At 40.9% G+C, this 17,605-nt stretch overlaps 1 protein-coding gene across 5 annotated transcripts in view; it reads right to left on the bottom strand.

Annotated features, from left to right (window-relative positions):
- The window catches only part of RASGRF2 (Ras protein specific guanine nucleotide releasing factor 2), a 230,134-nt gene that overhangs the window by 25,838 nt on the left and 186,691 nt on the right, over positions 1–17,605 (bottom strand). For all 5 annotated transcript variants that reach the window (XM_082375417.1, XM_082375418.1, XM_082375421.1 and 2 more), the window contains one exon: positions 7,547–7,659. In XM_082375417.1, the coding sequence (XP_082231543.1) occupies positions 7,547–7,659 (113 nt within the window). The remainder of the gene's footprint in view (positions 1–7,546; positions 7,660–17,605) is intronic.

The following is a 17,605-nucleotide window of genomic DNA, read 5'->3' as shown; positions in this document are numbered from 1 at the left end:
ATTGTAAATAGAGCTGCAATGAACATTGTGGTACATGTCTCTTTTTGAATTATGGTTTTCTCAGGGTATATGCCCAGTAGTGGGATTGCTGGGTCATGTGGTAGTTCTATTTTTAGTTTTTAAAGGAACCTCCATACTGTTTTCCATAGTGGTTGTATCAATTTACATTCCCACCAACAGTGCAGGAGGGTTCCCTTTTCACCACTCCCTTTCCAGCATTTATTGTTTCTAGCTTTTTTGATAATGGCCATGCTGACTGGCGTGAGGTGATACCTCACTGTAGTTCTGATTTGCATTTCTCTAATAATTAGTGATGCTGAGCATCTTTTCATGTGCCTCTTGGCCATCTGTATGTCTTCCTTGGTGAAATGTCTATTTAGGTCTTCCGTGCATTTTTTAACTGGATTGTTTGCTTTTTTGATATTGAGCTCCATGAGCTGTTTGTGTATTTTGGAGATTAATCCTTTGTCTGTTGTTTCATTTGCAAATATTTTCTCCCATTCTGAGGGTTGTCTTTTTGTCTTGTTTATGGTTTCCTTTGCCGTGCAAAAGCTTTTAAGTTTAAGTCCCATTTGTTTATTTTTGTTTTTATTTCTGTTACTCTAGGAGGTGGGTCAAAAAAGATCTTGCTGTGGTTTATGTCAAAGAGTGTTTTTCCTGTTTTCCTCTAAAAGTTTTATATTGTCTGGTCTTACATTTAAGACTTTAATCCATTTGGAGTTTAGTTTTGTGTATGGTGTTAGGTAGTGTTCTAATTTCATTCTTTTACATGTAGCTGTCCAGTTTTCCTAGCACTACTTATTGAAGAGGCTGCCTTTTCTCCATTGTATGTTCCTGCCTCCTTTGTTGTAAATTAGGTGCCCACATGTGCTTGGGTTTATCTCTGGGCATTCTATCCTGTACCACTGATCTATATTTCTGTTTTTGTGCCAGTACCATACTGTCTTGATTACTGTAGCTTTGTGGTACAGTTTGAAGTCGGGGAGCCTGATTCCTCCAACTCTGTTTTTCTTTCTCAAGATTGCTTTGGCTGTTCAGGGTCTTTTGTATTTCCATACAAATTGTAAGATTTTTTGTTCTAATTCTGTGAAGAATGCCATTGATAGTTTGATAGGGATTGCATTGAATATGTAGATTGCTTTGGCTGTTCGGGGTCTTTTGTATTTCCATACAAATTGTAAGATTTTTTGTTCTAATTCTGTGAAGAATGCCATTGATAGTTTGATAGGGATTGCATTGAATCTGTAGATTGCTTTGGGTAGAATAGTCATTTTCACAATATTGATTCTTCCAATCCAAGAACATGGTATCTTTCTCCATCTGTTTAATGTCATTTTTGATTTCTTTCATCAGTGTTTTATAGTTTTCTGAGTACAAGTATTTCACCTCCTTAGGCTGGTTTATTCCTAGGTATTTTATTCTTTTTGTTGCAGTGGTACATGGGAGTGTTTCCTTAATTTCTCTTTCTGATTTTTCATTGTTGGTGTATAGGAATGCCAGAGATTTCTGTGCATTAATTTTGTATCCTGCAACCTTACCAAATTCATTGATTAGTTCTAGTAGTTTTCCAGTGGCATCTTTAGGATTTTCTATGTATAATATCATGTCATTGGCAAACAGTGACAGGTTTACTTCTTTTTCGATTTGTATTCCTTTTATTTCTTTGTCTTCTCTGATTGCTGTGCCTAGGACTTCCAAAACTATGTTGAATAAGACTGGCGAGAGTGGACATCCTTGTCTTGTTCCTGATCTTAGAGGAAATGCTTTCAGTTTTTCACTATTGAGTATGATGCTTGCTGTGGGTCTGTCATATGTGGCCTTTATATGTTGAGGTAGGTTCCCTCTGTGCCCATTTTCTGCAGAGTTTTTATCATAAATCGGTGTTGAATTTTGTCAGAAGCTTTTTCTGCATCTACTGAGACGATCATATGGTTTTTATTCCTTACTTTGTTAATGTGGTGTATCACATTGGTTGATTTGCGTATATTGAAGAATCCTTGCATCCCTGGGATAAATCCCACTTGATCATGGTGTATGATCCTTTTAATGTGTTGTTGGATTCTGTTTGCTAGTATTTTGTTCAGGATTTTTGCATCTATGTTCATCAGTGATATTGGTCTATAATTTTCTTTTTTTGTGATATCTTTTCTGGTTTTGGTATCAGGGTGTTGGTGGCTTTGTAGAATGAATTTGGGAGTGTTTCTCCCTCTGCAATTTTTTGGAAGAGTTTGAGAAGGATGGGTGTTAGCTCTTCTCTAAATGTTTGATAGAATTCGCCTGTGAAGCCATCTGGTCCTGGACTTTTGTTTGTTGGAAAATTTTTAATTACGGTTTCAATTTTATTACTTGAGATAGGTCTGTTTATATTTTCTAATTCTTCCTGGTTCAGTCTTGGAAAATTGTACCTTTCCAAAAATTTGTCCATTTCTTCATGGTTGTCCATTTTATTGGCACATAGTTGTTTGTAGTAGTCTCTTATAACCCTTTGTATTTCTGCAGTGTCAGTTGTGATTTCTCCTTTTTCATTTCTAATTTTATTGATTTGCATCCTCTCCCTTTTTTTCTTGATGAGTCTGGCTAAGGGTTTATCAATTTTGTTTATCTTCTCAAAGAACCAGCTTTTAGTTCTATTGATCTTTGGTATTGTTTTCTTTGTTTCTATTTCATTTATTTCTGCTCTGATCTTTATGATTTCTTTCTTTCTACTGACTTTGGGTTTTCTTTGTTCTTCTTTCTCTAGTTGTTTTAAGTGTAGGGTTAGATTGTTTATTTGAGATTTTTCTTTTTTCTTGAGGTGAGATTGAATTGCTATAAATTTCCCTCTTAGAACTGCTTTTGCTGCATCTCATAGGTTTTGGGTAGTTGTGTTTTTGTTGTCATTTGTTTCTATGTATTTTTTAATTTCTTCTTTGATTTCTTCAGTGATCTCTTGGTTATTTAGTAGCACACTGTTTAGCCTCCATGTATTTGTGTTTTTTACAGTTTTTTTCCTGTAATTGATTTCCAATCCCACAGCATTGTTGTCAGAAAAGATTCTTGATAGGATTTCAATTTTCTTAAATTTACTGAGGTTGATTTGTCCCAAGATGTGATCTATCCTGGAGAATGTTCCGTGGCACTTGAGAAGAAAGTGTATTCTGCCACTTTTGGGTGGAATGTTCTACAAATATCAATGAGATCTATCTGTTTTATTGTGTCATTTAAAGCTTGTGTTTCCTTTTCTATTTTCTGTTTGGATGATCTGTCCATTGGTGTAAGTGGGGTGTTAAAGTCTCCTACTATTATTGTGTTACTGTCAATTTCTCCTTTCATGGTTGTTAGCATTTGCCTTAGGTATTTAGGTGCTCCTATGCTGGGTGCATAAACATTTATAATTGTTATATCTTCTTTTGGATTGATCCTTTGATCATTATGTAGTGTCCCTCCTTATCTCTTGTAGCAGTCTTTATTTTAAAGTCTATTTTATCTGATACAAGTATTGCTACTCCAGCTTTCTTTCGATTTCCATTTGCATGGAATTTCTTTTTCCATCCCTTCACTTTCAGTCTGTATGTGTCCCTAGGTCTGAAGTGGGTCTCTTGTAGACAGCATATATGTGGGTCTTGTTTTTGTATCCATTCAGCCAGTCTGTGTCTTTTGGTTGGGGCATTTAATCCATTCACATGCAAGGTTATTATCGATATGTATGTTCCTATTACCATTTTCTTAATTGTTTAGCGTTTGTTTTTGTGAGTCTTTTTCTTCTCTTGTGTTTCCTGCTTACAGAAGTTTCTTTAGCATTTGTTGTAAAGCTGGTTTGGTGGTGCTGAATTCTCTTAGTTTTTGCTTGTCTGAAAAGCTTTTGACTTCTCCATCAAATCTGAATGAGATCTTTGCTGGGTAGAGTAATCTTGGTTGTAGGTTTTTCTGTTTCATCACTTTAAGTATATCCTGCCACTCCCTTCTGACCTGCAGAGTTTCCACTGAAAAATCAGCTGATAACCTTATGGGGATTCCTTTGTATGTTATTTTTTGTTTTTCCCTTGCTGCTTTTAATATTTTTTCTTTGAATTTAATTTTTGTTAGTTTGATTAATATGTGTCTTGGTGTGTTATTCCTAGGGTTTATCCTGTATGGGACTCTCTGTGCTTCCTGGACTTGGGTGACTATTTCCTTTCCCATGTTAGGGAAGTTTTCAACTATAATCTCTTCAAATATTTTCTCAGCCCCTTTTTTTTTCTCTTCTTCTTCTGGGACCCCTATAATTTGAATGTTGGTGCATTTAGTGTTGTCCCAGAGGTCTCTGAGATTGTCTTCAATTCTTTTCATTCTTTTTTCTTTATCCTGCTCCTTGGCAGTTATTTCCACCATTTTGTCTTCCAGCTCACTCATTCATTCTTCTGCCTCAGTTATTCTGTTATTGATTCCTTCTAGTCTATTTTTCATTTCAGTTATTGTGTTGTTCATCTCTGTTTGTTTGTTCTTTAGTTCTTCTAGATCTTTGTTAAACATTTCCTGCATTTTCTCAATCCATGCTTCCATTCTATTTCCGAAATTCTGGATCATCTTTACAATCATTACTCTGAATTCTTTTTCAGGTAGATTGCCTATTTCCTCTTCATTTATTTGGTCTTGTAGGTTTTTACCTTGTTCCTTCATCTGTGACATATTTTCTTGCTCTCTCTCTTTTTTTTTTTTTTATGAGTTGGATGTGTTCCTGTCTTACTGGTTGTTTGGCCTGAGGCTTCCAAGACTGGAGTTTATAGGCTATTGGGTAGAGCTGGGGCTTGGTGTTGAGATGAGGACCTCTGTGAGACCTCACTCCGATGAATAGTCCCTGGAGTCAGAGGTTCTCTGTTAGTCCAGTGGTTTGGACTCAGATTAAAGTGTACATTTGAATGATTTTTTTAATTGCATTCACTTGTTTATTTATTTAATATTGTTGTGCAATACTAAATTAGTTTTTTTTAATTGAAGTGTAGTTGATTTACAATATTGTGTTAGTTTCAGGTGTACAGCACGATTCAATATTTTTCCACATTATAATCCATTATAGGTTTTTAAAGTTATTATCATTTCTTTTCTATAGACAAGGTAATGAAGCCTAAGGAAAGTTGAGTTTGACAAAGATGTAGCCTGGTTTTACTTGGGCTGTATTGGCTTGATGGCAGAAACTATTTTTCCCAAGAGCTACTGTCAGTGCTTTCTAATAATAATAATAACAACACCTGTAGCAGTAATATGAGTACTAATTATGTTTCAGGCATTGTGTTAACCTCTTTACACATATTACATCATGTGATTTTCACAACAACCCAATGAGGAAGGTATTGATAGCTCCACTTTATAAACGAGGAAAATGAGGTTGAGATTGATTAAGAAACTTGACAGCTATTAGTGGCTGAGCAAAGATTTAAACCTGTGACATCCTGCAAAAGTTAGAATCAGACTCTGCTAGGTGTTACACTCCCAGGCTGTACCATCTACTAAAATTTCCATTTCTTATCAGTCTTACACTTCTAATTCTCAGGTCACTTACTCAGCAAAAAGAATTTGTACATCTTAAGCCTGATGAATAATAAAGACCTGAGATGGTAAGTAAGTTTCATCTGAAGTAGTAGTGCCAATCGGCTGAGTTCTGAGCTCGCCTGCGGGTGCAGGAAGAAAGCGCTCAGGATTGATTGGTGATATCTGGCATGGGTGCTGTGATAGGACAGGCAACATGAGGGCCTCAAACTGGCCAATCCTGACAGCCTTTCCCAGTCTGAGCCCCACCCCACCCCCATTTCCCTGCCAGCTATTTAGTCAGACGTTCCTAGGGGCACACACTTCCAGAACCTAGCTTTTAATTATCAATGTTTTAAATACAAGGAGGATAATCAACTGTTCATGTGGAGAATAGAGGAACAGCAATCACTCACAGATATGACCACTCATCCACCGATATCAGGCTTTATCTGAAGATGTATTTAGAATTTTAAAATCTGAAAATAAACATAGTAACTGAGTCCCTAAGCTCACTTAGATGTTTCATAGGATGGAAAAAGTGACAAAGGCTCTTAATAGTTTCCTAGGGTTGTCCTAAACAAGTACAACAAACTAGGCGGCTTGAAACAACAGAAATTCATTGTCTTAGAGTTCTAGAGGCTTGAAGTCCAAAGTCAAGGTGTCCGCAGGGCCATGCTCTCTCTGAAACCTGTAGAGGAATCCTTCCTTGCCTTTTCCCAGCTTTTGGTGGTTTGCCAGCCAATTCTTGGCATTCCTTGGCTTGCAGCTGCATCACTCCAATCTCTGCTCCACCTTCACATGGCCTTCTCTCTGTGTCTCCCTCTGTCTTCCCACGGGCATCTTCTTATAAGGACACCACTCACATTGGATTAGGTGCTTGCCTGCCTCCAGTATGACCTCACCTTAACTAAGTACATCTGCAATAGCCCTATTTCCACATAAGGTCATATTCTCAGGTACTGAGGGTTAGGACCTCAACATACTTTTGAGGGGGACACAATTCAACCCATAATAGCCCACAGACCAAAGAAGGGTCTGGCTATGGGATCTTGAGCTAATGGGACTAAGAATGACTTGTAGGCCAATTGCTAAAATGGTACAGACCAGAATCTGGCATTGCTGCATCAGGGAGGGGCCTCCAAAGGCATGGTGGATTGAGCTAAATTGGACTCCCCTCTACACACAATCATTCTGGAAAACGAAGAAACAACAATAGAGTTGAGCATAGAAGAAAGGAAGGGGTCTTTCCAGAGGTTGCAAATGAAGAGGGAAAGTAGAAATCAGAACGGTGAAGGAGTACCAGGCCCTGGCAGATAGGGGCTGGGCTTTCCACCCCGAGTAGGGACAGACATATAGTGAGGTGGAAAGCTGTAACTGAAATGTCCACACAGAGACATGGATGGCTGCCCTCTTCATGTAGAGTGGACTGGAAAAAATCCACCCATCTGTTCGAGAAGCTATAAGAAAGTTTGTTACCTGCTTGGATGCTTGGTGTAATGACAGACACAAGCAGCCTCTAGTGGGAAACCTGAAGTACAAGACTTTGTCACACTGAAGTGTGGGGTCCAAATTTATACAACCTACCTGATGTGGAAATCTCCACCTAAGAAGCTGATGGTAAAATTGGTCCAGGACCAGTGAAACAAGCTGAAGAAAACGCATAGCTGCTCTATGGCGGCATATCCACAAGCCAGGTGCACAAGACTCCCGCAGAAACACTACAACCCCGCTCATATACATGAGCTTGTAATAGACATTTAGAACCCACATGAGGAAAAAACACCTCTGCAATGCCTGCTGGACCTGCAGGAGAGGATCTTCAGGCTTTTGGTTCTACAGTAAACCACCATCTGCCCACACAAACAGGAGCGATTGTACTGCACACAAGTTATGTCACCCAGTCTGAAGTCTTCCCGAGGCAGCTTTCCCAGTGAGGACAGAATCCCTGCTGCCCCTCAGGAGTCTAATATACATCCTTCTGGTTTGACAAGATCTTATTTTCTATGAACACAGCACAAATCAACCAGTGTGATTAATAGGCACCTACAACTGCCTTTACCTCAGGATATTCGCTGTGGCTTTCCGTTCTTGGGGAAGAAGATCTGGGTCTCGCAAAACTTCTTCTAGCAAGTTTAGGACGTTCATCTTTAGTTCGTTGTTGAGTTCAAAATCCTATAAGATGAAATGGATCTTTTTAAATTTTAGTTTTGAAGGGTTTAGCTCCATGACACCGTTCCTCGTGACAAATTTATGGAAATTAAAATGTATGGGCCCTAGACCCTTCCCCCTCCAGAGATTCTGACTTAGTTGGTTTGGGATGGGGCCCTGCCACTAGGCTCCCTGGGGGATAGGAATTCCTCAAAGAGACATGTGTGCCCCTTAGCCTGGAACACTGCCTCCCCCCAGGTTTATTTCTATTCATCTCTCAGCTCTAGGAGGTGATACATTTTCTCCCAGGAGCCTTCTTAAGTTGACCGAGTGGGATAAAGAGCTTTTCCTTGGTGTTCCCATGGTACAACCTATCATAACTTACTGTACTATAAGGGCTGATTTAATTGTCTGGTTTCCCATTGGTCCGTGAGTAAGATCAGTAACTGGGGCATAGCAATAGCTAAAAAAAAGATTTTTGCAAGAATAAAATCTGTCATTTGGGCAGTGATTTGAATGAAGAACTTCAGTACAGATATGCTAAAGAATAAATGATACACACCAATGGGGCCATGTCAAACAAACACAGGAGTGAGGTTGAAAGGGTACCCACCCAGCAAAGTTGGGACCATATGAACACCAAAATGATTAATGAGAGTAATAAGTAATAACCACCTGAATCAAAACCACCTGCAAGTCCCTACTGATGCCCACAAACAAATACATAAATAGAGAAATACATAAAGAGGGCGGAAGAGAAAACTATTCTTTACAGTGGACTTCCAATAAACGCAAAGGAATATAAGAGTTAGAAAATCACCATTTTTGACTAAAGCAGTAATAACTGATCGGGTAAGGATCATGAATAGATGCTGAAATTTATGGGGAAACAGAATTAATAGTGTCAGAGTACTCCCCCCAACAATGCTACCATTAGAGATTATTTATTAATTACAAAGGAAGAATCTGACAGATGCCACCTGAACCAAGTGATCAGAGTTGCCATCACCAGTAATGGAGCAAACCAACATCATGCAACCACTAGTGTAATGTTCCGTGAAGAATCATCACTTAGTATTTTTGTCGCATAATCTCTCACCTGCATTGCGAGGAAGCACTGACCTGCACACTCCAAAAATGTTAATGTCATCAAAGACAAAGAGAAACTGAGAAACTGGTCCAGTTTAAAGGACACCAAAGGGACCAGAGCTAAATGCAACAGGTGAGCCTGGATTAGATCCGGGATCGAGGGGGAACTGCTACACAGGGCATTACTGGGACAACCAGCAAAAACTGAGTCAGAACTATGTACTAGTTGAGAGCATCCTATCCATGTTAAATGGTCCTGAATTTGATCATTTTGCCGGGGCTGTTTCAGAGCAGGTCCTCGTTCTTTGTTGGGGTGAGGGGAGGAGAGAGAGAATGTGAGAGAGAAAAGGAGAGGGAGGGAGAACACACATGTGGTAAACATGTGAACTATCAGTGATTCCAGATGTGTATCCGTGCACTTTGTTTAATTCTGACATTTTCTCTTGATTTGAAAATTTTCAAAGTAAAAAGTTAATAAAAAGGTAAAGTTGTAGTTCTTTTATTACATGCATTCTCATAAAATACCAACAGCATACTGGCAGCATCCTGGGATTGTCAGGTATTCAGAGGTGAACTGAATGCTGCCATGACTTGCTTTCAAGATCTGACTCTGACAGACGATCTTTGTACATGCAGGCATGAGGGTTTATTTTCCCTCCTATATAAAGTTACCTATTATAAGTACATTTTAACTTTAGGAAAACTAATTTTGAAGCACTGACATTCTGAATTCTTTTAAATGATTAGAGAGAATATTGCTAATTGCAATGGATCCAATAAAAAGAAAACAGCATACTTTTACTATATTTAGTAAATTAGGAGCATAAAGTCCATAATTCCACAAATTGTAGACAATGCAAAAGTCTAACTTAACTTGAACTGAATATTTGTGAGCCTCAGGTTGGTGGAGAACAGTGTCATTCATTTTTCTCAATATTTCACTTTCACTGTTTGACAATCAGTACCATTTCTTCGAGAACAGGAGCCACTAGGGCCCCAGGCAACACCTTCAGCTGATAAATTTTCCTAAAATTTCACCTACTTATTGTCCAACAGCTTCTTGGTTATTGCTATTCTTTTAAAATGTATGCGAGGAGGAGAGAGTAATACCTTGCTGCCGCTCTTTTCCTTTGTCCCCACCCCCCAATTTCAAAGGTAATGGGAATGATGTTTATAAACAGTTAATGATCTCACCTACTTCAATCTTCATGCACTACCAAAGGATTTCTCAGCCACCAGGAGTCTTTGCTTAATGAATATTTGATATTTATTATTGAGATGATTGAGTCCTGTAGCTATATTGAATCTCTCAATGATGCAAATAATCTGATTATCATAAATGGATTAGTGTGAAGGACATCAAGCCAGTGTTTGGACCTTGTTGGGGGCTAATTAGTGGTTTAATCAACAAGCATCCCCAAGCACCTACTGTGTCCCAACCTGGGCTCAACAGGAGGAATGCTTCTGAGACCCCAGGAAGGCAAATTCTGTGAAAGGTCTTGTTAAAGAAAACAGAATGTAATTTGATTATTCTGAGCTCTGGGAAGACTAGCCTAAGAGAGACCTTTGCAAACTTGGTGAAATCTGCCCAGACACTATCTGAAGCACAACAAACGGTTACAGGTGAATACTCGCTTTGCTGAGGATGTAGCTAATATGAAGTAGATTAGCTAATGATGGCTGACTATGAAATGTAAGAATTCTCACTCATAATTTTCCTTTACACTTGCACAGGCTTTTATCACGTTCAAAGTGACCTTCTGTATATGATTTCAGCTCTTCCTCAGCCGACCCAGGGGCAGGTAAGGCGGGAACTAAGATCCAGTTTCACACCCAGGCGGCTGAGGCTGACAGAATGTGATCACGTGGGGTGAGATGAGGCACACAAGGACGCGGCCGCGCGGGGACAAGAGCACAGATCTTCCACCTTACTTCCACCTGCGCTTCGCAAACTGTCACGTGCCCACGAATCACCGCGGATTCCGGTGCACCAGGTCTGGAATGGGGACTGAGACTCTAATTTTCTAACGAGTTCCTGGGTTTTGCTGGTCACACTTTGAGTAACAAAAGTTTGTCATTAAAAAAAATTCATGCAAAAAACAACTCAGAAACTGATAACAATCTGAATCCTGTGATGTACAACTTAGAACGTAAATTTTTCTTTTTTCACCAGTGCATGTAAAATCCAGAATTGGCCGTTCAAAAATCCCTGTTAAAAACATAGTACCTACTACTCAATGAAAAGAAATCTGAATCAGCTAAAAGGCACTTGCCCTATTTAAACCCAGAGGTAGATTATTCACAGTACGTCTGCCTGACCGCCATTTTGTAATTATCTAGAATCTCATTTTTGGCTACATTTCCCCAGGTCCTGAAATGGGAAACCAGAATACTGGGTGGTGGAGGAACACCGGCTCCTTGGCAAAGTCAGCAAGCAAGGCGCCCACAAGGTGGCGCTCCTGGGTCGCCTGGCTCGTCGGGAGTCGGCAGCGCCTTTCCCGGACCCGCGGGCGGTGTAGAGCGAGCCGGGCCCGAGCCAGGGAGCTTCGGGGTAAGATGAGTGAACCCCACGGCACCCAAGAGGGCCTGCAGTTATCCCAGCAACAGCTTACTTAGGTTAGTTTTCGTTTTCCAATTCATCAAGCAGGGATGAGGAGGCTGAAGACTGGAAAAAAGAAACCACCCTGTTTTCAAAGAGGCAGAGCCCAGAAAATGTGAGACTTTTACATTTCAGTCTCTAAATAGGAGACTATAGCTCGTGTTCTTTCAGCAATTACTGAGCACCTCAATACCTAGGGCTCTGGGGGAGACACAGAACAACCAACAGAAGGCTGGGCGAATGGAGGAGATACTAACCAATGAAATCCAGGGAGAGGGGCTTTAAGAGGGGGGCATCCCGGGCTTCCCTGGTGGCGCAATGGTTAAGAATCCATCTGCCAATGCAGGGGACACGGGTTCGATCCCTGGTCCGGGAAGATCCCACATGCCACGGAGCAACTAAGCCTGTGCGCCACAACTACTGAGCCTGCGCTCTAGAGCCTGCGAGCCACAACTACTGAGACTGCATGCCACAACTACTGAAGCCCGTGCGCCTAGAGCCTGTGCTCCTCAACAAGAGAAGCCACCACAATAAGAAGCCTGTGCACCGCAACGAAGAGTAGCCCCCGCTCACCACAACTAGAGAACGCCCACGTGCAGCAACGAATACCCAACGCAGCCAAAAATAAATTTATTAAAAAAAAAAAAAAGGGGGAGCATCTAAAAGCAGGTGAGACCCTGGTGCCTGACTGAGTCTTAGGAGAGGGGCAGGTCTGGAAACCCCCTGTAAAGAGGTGACAGCTTAAGCAGAGTGTCCAAGAGTGGAATGTGGCACACAGCAAACGCTTAGGAACAAAAAGTTACCAACCGATGATGCGAGAATCCCCCTGGAGAGGTAAGCTATTGGAACATAAGGATATTTTACCAAGATTTTATAGACTCTACTCAAACACATTCAAAAATGATTAGGAGAGTCAATATTTTCTCTAGGTTAGTGAACAACTCCTGAGGTAATTATCATAACTGAGACTTAGTGAGAGTTTGCCACACGCTAGATGATATTCTAACCACCCTATTATCTAATTCAACCCTCAATAGCAACACAGTTACAATCATTATTATTCCCATTTCACATATGAGGGAGCCAAAGTACAGAGACTTTAAGTATCTTGTCCAAAGTCGCACAGGTAGCAAGTGGCAGACCCAGGACACAAACCTGGGCAGTGTCAGCTGAAGCCTGAGCTTTTAACTGCTACATAAGGACTCTCCAGAAACAGTGGTTATCATTGAAGAAGCACTGGTGGCTTGGGCTGAAAGACACATCCGAACAGTAGCTGGTTACCGTGCTGAGCCTGGAACTATCTCCCACCTATACTAACAACCTTTTGAGACACAGATCCTGAGACTGAGGTTTGTATGAATAAGACTAGACTATAGAACAGAAAAATCATCTGTGAGGCAATAAATCAGATTCTCTAGCACTTTAAAACTAACCCCTGTTGATAGTTTAGACACCTTGGAAATTACCTTCATTCTTTCAGGAGAGCAGGGTAATAATTATAATATACTACATATGGCCAAGGGAACTCTAGGACATTGGGAAAGGCTGATTCAATAAACACAGTTTGAGGGTAAAGAGAATTATGAGAGTAATTTTCTCACTGTAATCAGTACAGTGTATTCCTAACAGTGGCCAGAGTTTTTAAAAGGAAAGTGGAAATACTGCAGAGTGGAGTAAAACCCCATAAATTTTAATACCTAGACCGAAAGACTCATAAAGAAGGGGCTTAGGATGTGTTAGGCTCAAAAATAAGAGCCTAAGGTTTGACTTAATGATTTTCAAGAAAAGGAAAAGCAGCCTACTGTTTCCTGCCTTCTTGACTACAGAAGATGACAATTTTAATTGAAATTGTGTGTAGATTTAGGTTAGATCCGGGCCAGTTTGTCAAATGGGAAACTGAGGCAAAGATGCTGACCAATCTTCCCAAATCTACGCAAATCTACGATCTCCCCTGGATGTTAATGAACTAAAAATAACAAGCCTCGGGCTCCCCTGGTGGCGCAGTGGTTGAGAGTCTGCCTGCCAATGCAGGGGACACGGGTTCGAGCCCTGGTCTGGGAGGATCCTACGTGCCGCGGAGCAACTAGGCCCGTGAGCCACAATTACTGAGCCTGCGCGTCTGGAGCCTGTGCTCCGCAACAAGAGAGGCCGCGATAGTGAGAGGCCCGCGCACCGCGATGAAGAGTGGCCCCCGCTTGCCACAACTAGAGAAAGCCCTCACACAGAAACGAGGACCCAACATAGCCATAAATAAATAAATAAAATAAATTTAAAAAAATAAAATAAAATAACAAGCCTCTAAAACAGTGTGGTTTTCAGCTCTTCTGGGGAGGGGAAACTTCCTTTAGAACTTTAATGTTGACACCTGATCCCAGGGGGAACTGTGCTGGCTGAAAGCTGGTATGGGGGACCCTGCCCATTACCTGCCTGGCCATGTCTACCTGCCACCACCCTGGTTTGCCCGCCTTCTCACCACCTCTGGGCAACCTTGACTCTGAATTGGGGTTTCTCACTGGAAAAGTGAACGGTAGAGTGTTCCAGCATTTCTCATCACCGAACTACAAAAATATTTTAACCACTATAAAATTTGGTTTTGTCTGCACTATAAAAAGAACAGCCTGGGACTTCCCTGGCGGTCCAGAGGTTAAGACTTTGCCTTCCAATGCAGGGGGTGCGGGTTCGATCCCTGGTGGGGGAGATAAGATCCCACATGCCTTGCGGCCAAAAAATCAAAACATAAAACAGAAGCAATATTGTAACAAAATCAATAAAGACTTTCAAAAAATATGGTCCACATCAAAAAAATCGTTTAAAAAAAAAAAAAAAAAGAACAGTCTAACTGAAAATTTTAAGGAAGGGCATTAAGTTTGGAAGGAAACCCTACAAAGCAATACCATAGTAATTCTAAACTTTCCAATACCTGTTCAACACTTACGAGTTATTAATTACTCATAAGATTTAGAATCTTCAAAGAGGGACAGGATAGATAGGAAATGTGTGCCTGACTGTCATGTAGGAGCTTATTATGTACCAGGAAAAGGTAGTAAAATCCAGATATAATTAAACCCCAAATCTGGTAAGCATGGGTGCTCCTGGTGGGCCCTCAAATATTTGTTGGATGAATGGATAAAAGTTCCTGGGAAGGGTTCTTAACTTCGAGACAAGTGGTAATAAGCTACCTAATTCTTCTTAAACTGGCAGTTTGGGAAATTAGTTTAGCAGATGTGAAGTGGGAGGCTACGCGAGGAGAAGGCACAATGCAAAGTGTGGAAGCTATGTCAGAACAAAAATAACTGGGAAGAGGCAAATGGCAAGGAATGACACCAACTCAGCGAGAAGGAAAAAGCCATGCAGAAAATCATTTGTTTGATCATTTTCTAACAAATGACTCTGCATGTGAATGACTTGCTAAAATTCAGCCTCTGGACCTGAAGAGCTGTGTGTATAAGAATTTTAAATATTGCCCTACAACCTTGAAATCAGATAGCTCCCAAGCTTACATCTTTAAGGTTCAAAAGAGAATCAGCCTGTTTAAAAAGCATTCATCAGAAAAAAAGAGAATTTTTCCACATGCTGTGTTTTCCATTGGTTTCTAGATAGGTGGTTAATTGATATGGATTGTAGCTTTCAAGACAATGGCAAGGATTGGAGGGAGAAAGAAGAGTTTGGAAGGGCCTGGTTTTTTTTGTTTGTTTGTTTGGGTTTTTTTTTTAACGTCTTTATTGGAATATAATTGCTTTACAATGGTGTGTTAGTTTCTGCTTCATAACAAAGTGAATCAGCTATACATATACATATATCCCCATATATCCTCCCTCTTGCGTCTCTCCCTCCCACCCTCCCTTATCCCACCCCTCTAGGTGGTCACAAAGCACTGAGCTGATCTCCCTGTGCTATGTGGCTGCTTCCCACTAGCTATCGATTTTACATTTGGTAGTGTATATATGTCCATGAAGGGCCTGGTTTTAAGCCTGATTTTGTAAACTTCTTAGTTAATTAATGCCACATGCCAAGAAAATTTAACTCGAATAAAAGCCTTAGGAAAATGCTAGAATGTGTTCTCTAAGCTACGCTTTGTTCTCCCTTCCTGGATTCATGAGAGGGGAAAAAACTGATAAACAGCTGGTAGGTTTTCCCCACAGAGAAGAGACTCAGAGTCATAGGAATGTGGTAGTATTAGAACCTTTGACATCCATCCAGAGAGAAACTTTACACCAGGAGATGAAACATAGGTTGGTGACAGACTGGGAGCAGAGTGGAGAGGAGAGAAACACAAAGGAAATGGCAGCAGGTGAGACAACACCTTGGACCTGAATGAACAATTTGATGTACCAACGTTAAGCGGGCTCCTTGGAGTCCTAAGGTGACTTAAAGGGATGGAGGGTTGCTAGTCCTGAGGACTCGACTGCACGCCATGGTCTCCAGAAACGCTTCCAAGGTCCAAGAGTGATTATGAGCATGCAGAATGCACACTGGGGAAAATGAGGACCCCCTATGGCACTTTCATCAGAAAACTCTTACAGCAGAGATAAGAAGCTATCAAAGTACATAAAATCCCACGTGTGCTTCTCCGCATTTTCTCTGTCAATAAACTCCATCCACAAAAGGTTAAAGAATCCCACTAGTTCTAAAGGGAAAACTAAATTTCTGTCTCAGCAACTAATGGAAACTGAAAGTAAGTTCCATTTAAGACACGGGTTTCTTAAACTCTTAATTCTATTTCACACTGACTTGAATAAATCCTGTTGTAAATGTCTTGCCAAGCATTTTTTAAAAGACAGGCATGGAAAGCTTAAGGAGAGTTTAAAGGATAACAGTAGGGATGCATAAAAGATAAGAAAAAGCTCTGGTAAGCAGTTCAAGGAACTAGGATCTTCTTACTTGGTTATTTGCTTGGACCAGAGAAAAAGAGTTAGGATCTGTCTTCAAGATTTAAAAAAAAAATAAAGAGAACCCATATTTATCAGATAATAGCTTCTTATATTTTATATTTTCTAGAACAATTTGACAAATCATTCTTTTCTGCAGAAGAACCCCATACAGATCATTAGGCCAATTTTACAAATTTACAGTCAGCACATACTGGGATCAGACTAGAATTCAGGTTTCCAGATTTCTCTCCTCACGTGAGTCCTTTTTGATCCAGAAATTAAAGTGAAATGTGATGCTATTCTGAGGGGAGGAGAGAACAATGTCAAAAACAACAACAACAAAACCCAGCAGGATCAAATACTACACAGGTGAAAATAAGTACCAGCCTATGTGTCCAGGAAATCAGGAGGAGCCAAAAGGACTTTAAGTTGCTGTCCTAATTAAACTAAAGAGAGCATTCCCTATTTCATTTTGGCTGCCTTCGTGGGAAGTCTGAGCTTGTGAACTAACGCTGGTTTGTACCTGGTGGATGTTTGAGATTTCATAGCTTAGGCATTCAGAGGTCAACGGTGGCGGTGTGGCCAGCTAGAAGCAAATGGGGACCAATTAATAAGGACGAGACTAATATAAAAGGTATGTGGCCCACGGATTATATTCCCATTTGGTGATTTTTATAAAAGCATTTGCAAGGTTGAAGCAGTAGATGACTAATTTATCATTAAAAATAAATTTTTCATAGCTGCCAGCATGTCACATTGTGACTGAATTCTCTCTTCTTGTTCCCGGCACCCTCCCCCCAGAACCCACTGGCAGGGGAAGGCCCAGAAGCCTCCTTGTACTTAGGGGCCCCTGAGCGGTGGGGCTGCATCCCGATCCACCTAGGATAGTGGGGTCTGGGGTCCCGAGGCCTGGAGAATAGCGGGGGTTTTCTGACCTGTGACCGTGGACAGCACCAGCCCCAACTCCTGCCCTGGCCAGTGACCGGCGGAGACTGTTAATCACTGTCTGAACGCAGGAGGCACTGCAGTGGTTTCTGGAAGGGAGAAAGGGCTCTGCCCCATGTCAACCTTTAGCAAATACAAATCCTTTGTCTAAGTGACACAGAGTCTAGGACGAAAGTAACTTTTCTAAGAGAAGACTTAGAGGAAGCAGTGTCAGTGCTAACATATGATACGCTCACTGTTTTGAGTCAGAAGTGGCTTTTTACTTTACACTTTTGAGCGGTCTGCATCCCAAGCGTTGGCCGGCGAGATGGGGAGGCTGTGAGATGGTTGGTTACGAGCCTGAGCTGGGCAGCCAGCAGCCCGGGTGCGAAACCTGGTTCTGCCACTTGCCACCTGCATCATCTTGGGCAAACTGTTTCATCTCCAGCCTTCAATTTCCCCATCTACAAAGCTGGGATTATACCTT

Source organism: Balaenoptera borealis, assembly GCF_965194805.1.
Source record: "Balaenoptera borealis genome assembly, chromosome: 2".
Lineage (NCBI taxonomy): Eukaryota > Metazoa > Chordata > Mammalia > Artiodactyla > Balaenopteridae > Balaenoptera > Balaenoptera borealis.
This window is presented reverse-complemented; position numbering and strand designations above follow the sequence as displayed.